Source organism: Notothenia coriiceps, unplaced genomic scaffold, assembly GCF_000735185.1.
Source record: "Notothenia coriiceps isolate Sejong01 unplaced genomic scaffold, NC01 NC01_scaffold00003522, whole genome shotgun sequence".
NCBI lineage: Eukaryota > Metazoa > Chordata > Actinopteri > Perciformes > Nototheniidae > Notothenia > Notothenia coriiceps.
This window is the reverse complement of record NW_011336223.1, coordinates 267,838-277,883: the sequence shown is the minus strand read 5'-3', so window position 1 is coordinate 277,883 and position 10,046 is coordinate 267,838. Positions and strand designations below refer to the sequence as shown.

The 10,046-nt window shown below is 42.3% G+C and overlaps 1 protein-coding gene across 1 annotated transcript in view; it reads left to right on the top strand.

Annotated features, from left to right (window-relative positions):
- Positions 1–8,976, top strand: part of LOC104941602 (protein very KIND-like) — a 41,563-nt gene extending 32,587 nt beyond the window's left edge. Inside the window, exons 10-15 of the mRNA XM_010766728.1 lie at positions 1,925–2,002; positions 2,872–2,956; positions 3,868–4,060; positions 4,695–5,380; positions 6,295–6,433; positions 8,730–8,976. Coding sequence (XP_010765030.1) covers positions 1,925–2,002; positions 2,872–2,956; positions 3,868–4,060; positions 4,695–5,380; positions 6,295–6,433; positions 8,730–8,976 — 1,428 coding nt within the window. The remainder of the gene's footprint in view (positions 1–1,924; positions 2,003–2,871; positions 2,957–3,867; positions 4,061–4,694; positions 5,381–6,294; positions 6,434–8,729) is intronic.
- Positions 8,977–10,046: the final 1,070 nt, after the last annotated feature.

The following is a 10,046-nucleotide window of genomic DNA, read 5'->3' as shown; positions in this document are numbered from 1 at the left end:
TTTTTTCACTCAGACACTCAAATCCAGCACCAGACCATTTTCACGCTGCTATGGACAATATTGCAATAATGCACATTCTATGAACAATTTGCACTAATATTTCTTTTTGCACATTCGATGAATAATCAGCACTAATGTACATTCTCAAAATATTGAAGTGATTGTTATTTTGTATAAATTGATTGTTGTGTTTTTATTTAGGTCTTAATGTGTTCACATGTAANTTGCCAGGGGATAGCCTACGAGTACAACAGACTACCGTTTGGTTACTCCCTGTCCCCACGCACGTTCAGTGTACGCCCCCATCGAGAGCGAGGTGTACGCCCCCATCGAGGGAGAGGTGTACGCCCCCAGCGTACACCTCGCTCTCGATGGGGGCGTACACTGAACGTGCGTGGGGACAGGGAGTAACCAAACGGTAGTCTGTTGTACTCGTAGGCTATCCCCTGGCAACGTGCTTCAGAAAGTGTCTGAAGTCCCCTGTCTTCCTGGGAACCAGGAAGTACATGGAGAAAAAGCCCCTTTTCTCTGTCCTGAGAGTGCACGACAGACACAGCCTGTTTTTGCAACAGGGCTCTCGCTTTCAGTGGCTGTTGCCACGACGCCTCCACACACTGCCAGGTATCTGGCAACGGGGGCGAGGCGAAAGCAGGTTTGCGCCGGACCGTAAACGGCTTACCGGCTTCGGCGGCAGTGGTGGGGGGAGCGGTAGTCCGACACGTTCCGCCGCCATGGCCATCACCAGGGGGAAGTCCTGGCGGGCAGACATGTGCGGTGGACTTCCGCAGATTCTGGACCCGGAAGTGTCAGACACCAATGAGGCGAAGTCATCTTCTTCCTCCTCAGCAAACGCTGAGATGGTGAACGTTGGTGGCATCGCCTCGGCCATCTCCTGGTCTCCCACGTCCACCACCTCGAGCTCGTCTTCGGCGTGGTCTGGTCCCAGGCACTCGAAACAGAGCTGGTGGGGATCGGCGCCCGCTATTAAGCCGGGCATTAGAGACAGGCCCGGGTTTCCTGCAGTGGCGACTCCATTTGCTTGCCTGGAGGTAAGATACTTTTTACTTGTTTCGAATGCTTTTCTCAGGTGTTGTCCCGCTCGCTGAAGAGAAAAGGATGACTTATATACTGTGCAGCCTGCGTGCACATTCAGGTAGGCTCGCCCTGATTGGCCGGCTACATTTATGCAAATTCAGTGTGTGAACTCTCGCGTATCATTGATGAAGAGTAGTACCCATAGAGTCCAATAGAGGGCGGAGCCTGTGTGAGATAGAACAGGCTGGAAGTACGGGAGCGACTTTGCATCAAACTTTCTAAGGAGATTAATCTGCGTCCATTTTCTTTTTACGCAGTACGGTTTCCAGAGTTATCGCACGTGTCACCGTGGACAGCCCTAGTTTTGGTTTTAAGATCCCTGTTATAATGCAGACAGAACAGCAAGCTTAACTGAAATTTGCTTTAGAAAAAAAGTTATTGCAAAAAGACATTTTATTTGTATTTCATCTTGCCCTTCTGTGTCCCTTTATGTTTTGCTCTTGAAAGCACTTGCAATCGCATCTCATTATAGAAAATGTTCCCTATAAATAAAGCTTTATTTGATTTTTGCATAACAATCGGCACAACTTTGAAGAAGAGCCATATTTAAATACACATACACTTTTCAGAACATCACTTGCAATTTAAATAAAGAGAATCTGATTTGTGAAAGTGCTTTTGTAAATAGAGACTCGCTTAAGAAGTCCAATAATGTACCTATTGTTATGCTGCCACTCATTTTGTAAGACATTTATTATTCAAATACGAGATGTTTAATTATTCCAACAGTTATTTCAGGGCACAGTTTATTCTAACATTGGTAGTGTCTGTGCGTGTGAAGTGTGTTCTGTACTGTTATCACTATTGTTTTTCTGTGGATCTGTTTCAGAGCTGTCGTGACTACTTATCCTATCAAGGGATAAATGCTGAGACTGTATGGAACAACCTCATCCGCAGAGTTCCCCCGGTAAACATTCCCCTTTTCTCCGCTAAAGATACATTTACACATTTATGTTTATTTATTGTAGAGTACTTCTATTTGAGTTTGATTCTTTTTCATCATCCACTTATGGTGGCCGACAGGTGCAAACGCCCTACAACGGCCCAAAACATTTCCATTAAGAAAAACGCACTGCAGCTACAAAAACAATGCACATACACATATGTGCCTAAACAAATAAAGAAAAATCTTCACCAACTTGAAAACACATGTACGGCATTTAGAAAACATTCAACAACTTGACCAAAAATGCGCTGCATAAACGAAACACTGCAAATACAAAACGTTCGACAAGAAGATCTAAACACAGCGGAAACGGGGACAATAAAAAGTGACGCACACAGCTGGGACTGAAGTCACATAAAATGTCTGCTAAAAATCTGCTTATTTTAACAATGTGATCACATGATTCCTTCCTTCCAATATTATTGCAGATCTGCTGTCGGCTAGGTATTAGTCATTTTGAATATACCGGCAAAACCCCTTAAAACTATGAAACAGACTAACTGTGCGATCAGTAACAGTTGGCCAACTTTACAATCCCCAAACGTCAACAAGCGCTTCAGTCCCAGCTGGTTTCTGTTTTGTTTTGAGCTTTGTATTTGCAGGATTTTGTGTTTGCAGGGTTTTGTATATGCAGCACTTTTAGTAAACGCTGCACTTTTCAAGTTTTGGCACAACAAGGTTTTATAATTGCGTCGTTTTTGAAGCTGCAGCGTGTTTTGCCTAATATACGTGTTTTCGGGCGGTGCAGCACGTTTGCATCTGTCGGCCACCGTATACTCTTAAAAATAATATCTCTCTATATTGTATTAACCAATTCTATTTTCTTTTAGACAGCCTCAAAATCCATTGCTGCAGAGGATTTGAGTTTATCTGAAACTCAACAAAGCTCACTTGAAGAGTCTTCACAAAGCAGCGGTAGGACATTTACTTTAGTATCGATGACCCTCATGCAATATGGTTTACCTTTAAATGTATAGTATATTTCACACTAAATGTGTTACATTTTTGGAAGATGTTATAATTTAGTTATTAATAGGCTTCAAGAGGCGAAATCCTAGCCCTGCGTAATTATTTTACCTTAAAAATGTAATTTATAACCTTGATCATGCCAGAGAAGCAGTACGGAAGCCCATAGGGGACTTGATTAAATGATTATGAATGAAAATGATATTCCACAATAGCAATTTACTTTTCCTCGTATGTTAGTTTTTAGAGTAAAATGAAAATGTTACTTTCCAGTTTGCATTTTCATTTAACTTTATTGTACAGCAGTTTCTGTCTTTAATTACATTAATTATTAATTATTACTTTAATACGGCTTGGGCTCTTTTATGTTAAATTATTATTTATGTCAAATTTGATTTTAACATTTAAATATTGTCCACCGTACAGAAAGATAAGTCTTTGAATATGAAATGTGAAATGACATTTTGATTTTGAAATGGTCGTAAAATTGCAGTTCCATTTTGATTTTGACTTAAATATTGCTTGCAAATGGTAACAGTGTTGCATTCTCATCTCCAAATAAAAAAACACATTTAAACCTTGTCCTCTGTGACCTTGAAAATAAAATGTACAACTGCTTTAAAAGTCATACAAACTTGACATTGTATTTATATTTAAAATAGAATAACATTTACATATATGGGAAAGTGTAATACTATTGTGGATATTTTTTATATTAGAGTTAAAATATTCAATTTAATAAAGTCCTTATGGGCTTCTATAGTCTTCCTAATACTTCCATATATGTGTGTAGTTTACTGAGGTGCATTGCATGAGACAATATCACTGATATTGTATGGCATTGTTGTGACTGTGTGTAGGATTTGTTCCCATGGCCACTGAGAGCCGTCTGGCTCCTGTGCCTGGCCCTGTACCCCACAGCTATCCAGTGGACAAGGAACTCCAACTCCCAGAAGCCTTCACTTCCCCTGCCACACACTTCAGCCCCATCATCCTGACCGATGAAGGGTTTTCAGAGGCGGAGAGACAACACCTTGGGGCTTCCATTGAAGGGTATATATTACTGAAAAGTATATCCATTACAACCATACCACTCTGAATGACACTGAATAATCTGTTTTAAAAAGCAAATTTCTGGGTAAAAGTTAAATAATGTAATGTTAAAATGAGGCTGCAAGTCATTAGCAGACCACAGGAATATGGCTGCACCCCATTTATTTTCAACGGGACCCCAGAACCAAAGCCGGATTTGTAAGTTCATTGATTCTGGCCGATGGTTAGGGCCCCAACACTTTGACAAATTTATGTCAACAACATTTTTGAAAAAATCAACAGAAGGCCCTTTGTAAGTTTGGGGTATTTGGCCAACCCTAATCCCTAACTTTTGCCAGGAACATCCATATTTGTTCGGCGGGCATAGGGTTCATGCATTAGGTCTTTATGACAGCTGTTTGGCTGCTGACTGTTACCAGTGTTCTTTAAGACGTTTCAGCCCATTTTTATTTGATGAAAAGTCATTAGATTTTTGTTTTAGTAAAAATGTTTTCTCTCAACTTTGTCAGATATCTCTTTATTTAGTCCTTTGGAAAAAGTCCTTTTTAGTCATCAAACTAGATGTTAGAATTAGAAATTGCATTTCATCTAATCCTGGAAAAAAATAAGCTTAATAGGGTTGCTTATTTTTCAGGTTTGCGGATGCGTTCACAACCAGCAGTGAGGAAACAGGCCCTGATTTGACTTCACAGTTCCCAACTTGTATACAGACTGAACTAAATCTACATACGCAGGAGTCACCTGTTTATCAAGCCAGTGTAACTTCCAGCCAAGACATGCTGGTCAACTCTTCTTCTACTCTCCCTGATATTTCCTGTCTTGAAGTCTCTCTTCCCCCGCAGCTATCCGATCACCTCAGTGGTTGTGGTGTTTTCAACAACTATCTCTTCTGTCAGGATCCCATAACAGGACATCTTTCCTTAGTACCTGTGCAGGTTAGGGCTCCAGAGTCTCTCCTCGGGTTGGATATAAACCTCTCCATGGTTCCACAGCCTTTACAGGGACTAATCACACTTCCTAAAGGCAAAGATTGCCAATTTATGAACTGTGTTAATATGGCTTTGAGGCCTGGACCCCTGGATTATGGCCCACCGTCATCCTATTTCAATGGAAGCTCCATTATTTCTGACAGCCCACTGGAGCACAGTATTCTTAGAGCTTACAATGGACAAACAAATCCAGAAAGTGAGAAGCAGTCTCCTTTAAACTCTTCCCCCCTTAAAGTCCACCCTGCCCTACAGGAGGTGATTGACTTCCTCAAGGGAGAGTTTTCAATTGATGGGGATTTGGACAATGGACAAGAAGAGGACGTCACTATGGGTATGTATCTTTAGACATGTCATATCATTTAATTATTGTTTCATTAAGTGTATGTGTCATTAAAATGGCGGCTGCCAGCAAGTGACTAATAAACTACTAAATGTCATAATGCCAAAAGAAGTCTGCCTTTAGATTAGTGGTGGTGATGTGCAGCCTAGCGACCCTCATAAAGTTTGTTTATAGCATTTTGTTGACTTTTTATTGCTGCTGATGGCATTAAGGCTTCAAAAGTCACAAGGTAGTGTTAATATGTGGAAATTATCCTGCTGAACAAAACTTGTTTCATAAGTTAAGTTTCATAGTTTTCACGGGATGCTTTCTTCAAGGATGACCTACAAAAATACATTGTCACTGCACTACTTTAAATCCATTGTGTTTGGTAGTGTGGAGCATATTATGTGTGAGAACAGCTTTTTGCTTCTCTCTCATTGATTGACTTTTCGCTTCCCTGTTGTTTACCTTAGGTCTGGAGATTGCTTAAGTTGGTAATAGAATTACGACAGACTGTCTGTCTCTCTGTCTGTCTGTCTGTCTGAGCACTTTACATTAAGCAAACAGCTGTGTCCAGCTTCGCTAAATAAAGCTTGAACCGAGGGGGATCAATGAGCAAAAACAAACAGCCAAAAACATAATGATTTGACGATCAGTCAGTTATAGGCATGACTTGACCAGTATGATTCAATCATGTAAGTCAGGGTCACCACTTATATGTTAATCATCAGCAGTGACGTCAAACTAGAATGATTTGAACAGCAATCCACTAAAAGCTGCAGAGAATGCCCTATACCTAAAGGTTTAAAAGGTGACTGCTTTTCTTTTCTTCAGTGATACAACAAAACAAAGACCCACTCGATTATCCTGCTTTGACCTGTTAACACATTCATTTAGAAAATTGACTGTTTCTCTTTTCCGAGGGGAGTATATCTTCTCGTTGAAGGACCTCCAGTACCAGATGTTTGCCGGTGTTGTGAAGGAGAGGTTCAAGGATCTGTACTGGGAAGAAGACTTGCTGGGTGTACTGCACTGCCTGGTGAACTACAGCCCTTCCACACTGTGAGTAGGACCTCAGACACTTTCTTCCTTCATTTTGAACACTCATAGGAAGGTGGCAATGGCAGTTGTTGTTTTCGTCCAAGGCTCTCTTCAAAAAACTGTTTACTCAGACCCTTTCCCCGCTAGACAAACATCCAAGAATAGCACTAGCGCCTGGCTTTTCTTTGGAGAAAGGTTACAATTGTGAAAATGTTCATTCGCTGAAAATGACTCTCATGGGTATTTGTTCCACTTCAGATCCATTTTGCTCCTAAACTGAATATGTATTTCAATCAGTAGAGTGAAACGAATAAGGAAAGGTTGATGTTTGTTAGAACAGAAAGTTACGTCTTGATAGAAATGATTTTGCACTTAGATTTACCAGGAGATTTGTTATTGAGGAGCAGCTGCTCTGAAAGTGAAATCCACTCCATAAGCAAAGTGATTGATTCAAATAGGGACAAGACTTCACTTCATATGTAAGTTTTTACTCTGATGAATCAAAATGGCACAGTTATCCTGCATTATGTGTTGTACACATTTCCTGGTGTTAGAATATTTACCTTTAGATAGTCCCTTTCCTTTCGTGTGTTATATAGGTTGTTATAAATGTTGTTAAACGCCTCCATTGGACTCCTTTGTTTACTTCTGTAACATAGTGACATTACATTACATTACATGTTACTTGTTGGACGCTTTTATCCAAAGCGACTTACATACTCAATACTGTGGGCAATCCCCACAGGAGCAATTTGGGGTGAAGTGTCTCAGGGACACAACGACATGATGACTGCAGTGGGGTTTGAACCTGTGACCACCTGATCCGAACACCTACGCACAACCNGACAGAGGATACGGCAAGGGAACACCACAAATGAAGGACAGCAGATGATACGACACAGGAAATTCACAAATGAAGGACAGACCGAAGAAGGCGCAGGGAAATCACAATTACGACCGGAAAGACACCAGACTTATTGTAAAGGAAGAGAAATCTGTCAAAAGAACAATTCAAAAGAAAACCGGTCCGCAAAAGACGAATAGTGTTTTTATACTTTACATTATATGCTTTCTTCAGGTACAAAATAAAAAAAGGTGAGTCTGTGGAGTTTAGGTCGGTGGTCCTGGGTAACAGTGCGACGATACCTTGTTATAACCGTTATTACCAGTGCTAAGATCCTTGTTAAACCGCTTGATTCTCAAGACAAACGTGTAAGCTACTTATTAGTCGTCGCCGATTTACTGTAAGAGTTTCTCTACTGTCACTACAAACAATAATACATATTTTAACTGAACAACACAACAAACATCCAGAATTCCACAAGTGTCATTTTTTGACACGACTGACACATCGTTGACGTGCATAAACGTCGTGTATAAAATAATAACGTGTGATATAAACAGATGATAAACAAAAATAACCCTAACAGCCCTTTGTCACCATCCTAGGACGAGACAGACATGTGTGTTGACCTTCTAACTGTAATTTCACACTGAAACTTGAAATTGGTCCACAACTAGGTGTTCGGTCATGCCTAGTGTTACTGGCCTTTTACGGAGAAGTCGTCTAAGCTACACTGTCATATTTGAACTAGATAAATACGTTGTCATCTGAGTGTCCTGGACCCGAACCCTTGCGCTTACACCGGCTAACCTTCGAGGGCTAAGCTCGATGTTACTACACTAGACTTCATATACTAGAACCATCCACAAAACGACTCTGTCCACGAGTCACCATAGAACAGACTCTAACACGCGTCAAAACAACTACTAGCGGCTAACTTGAGCCCGGCTAACCTCGATGGCTTCATGGCAACCGCCACCTCGACGTCGACCTTCACGGTAACGTCGAGTTAGCCCTCGACGTGTCACAGGACAGACTCTGCCGTGGCCACTACGGACCGATCTTGACCCAGAGGGACCGCGGCACAAACCCCTTATGGACCGCCAAACGAGATAAACAGAAGCGCATGATAGAGAACCGAGGACCATCTTATCACGTACACAACACACACATATAATACATCATAAGTCTGAGATTAACCCGAATCGACAGGCACACTGAGCGACACGCACAGACGGGGACCACTTCATCGTCTCCTTGCTTGACCCGCAGCCAGCCTAATAGGGGACACCCTCATGTTGGCGCTAAGTCCTACTCTATACACACTGAGTCTCGTAGGAAAAATCGTTGTCCACAAGACGATCAGCATTCTTCCTCGTCTCCGCCGCCTTCAGGTTATAACTGTTAGTCTATGTCTCACAAGTTAATTCACATTTATAGCTATCAAAATGCCTGGTGTCGACCCCTCCGCAGAAATCATACGCAGCGCGCCAATACACCCCCCTTCTCGAACGACTCCCTCGTTCAACACTCCGCCTCCCCGAAGAGTCTATCGCTGCTACTCCTCGACCTACGACTACCGTTATCAATGTGCTGCAAGATAACCACTACCGACTGCGGCTCATCCTCCCTGCCTCTGGTACAGTGCTCCGCGTCCGCCATGCTGCTGCCCCCAACTCTCCGGCGTCGCTTCCGTCTCAGCCCTCTGGCGCGGACATGAGGCTCCCAAATTCTGCACATCCGTCGCTCCCCTTCTTAGTTGTCCAGACAGTTCCATTTCTCCCGATTGTCGACTCCTGGTCGACTCTCGCTGTAACAACCAGCGAAATACCCAGCCAGCGCATGTGGGCCTCCCTTCCCTTCTAAACACTGAAGGGAACAGCATAGGAGACAGACAGGAAGTAAACGCTGAAGGGAACAGCATAGAAGACAGACAGGAAGTAAACACTTGAAGGTGACCTATCATGCAAAATGCACTTTTGTACGTCTTTTATACATGAATATGTGTCCCCTGTGTTCCAGGGAACTCACCAAGTGTCAGAAAACACAACCCTCTCTATTTTCCTCCATACCCAAATCTCTAAAAAAGGGGCCGCAACGGATCTGATACAGACTGATCCAGATTTGAACACTTTTATGTCGTCACAGAAGTTGCGCTACGGCTATTGGGCCAACTCCACCAATCAGGAGGAGACAGCCACGGACATTGCCGCCTGTTGAAACCTGCGCGCTCAAGGCGTTCGACGCCTGCAACTCAACTGTCGTAGTCCACAAAGTCCTTTGGAACCACTTATTCTTATGTAACCTATGTACATGACTATGCGTCCGACTAGCTCAAAAAGACATTGATAGTTCAGAACAGTTGTAAAAGATAAGGTAATTGCTCAGAAACGTGACGTCTGAGGTATGACACAAGCGACGAATCACAAATGAAAGGCGCCAGACCAGAGATACGACGATAGGGTGAAGTCGCAGAATGAAGGACAGACAGAGGATACGGACAGGGAAGTCACAAATACAAGGACAGACACGACGGATACGACGGACAAGGGAATTTCACCTGGTTAGTACGCACTATAAGTCTAATTATATCACAACCTGGTATATGGATCATCCAAGTTATATACCTACGTTATATACGTCTCATACGTTAACCGTAACCGTATAAATATCTGAAAAGTACAAAAGTTTTATCGCGTTTCACCTGTCTAGTAACGGTAAAATCGTAAGAGTAAAAGCGAGTTAAATGTTGACGACGAAAGTACGAGCCGCCTAAGTCACTCTTTGTCA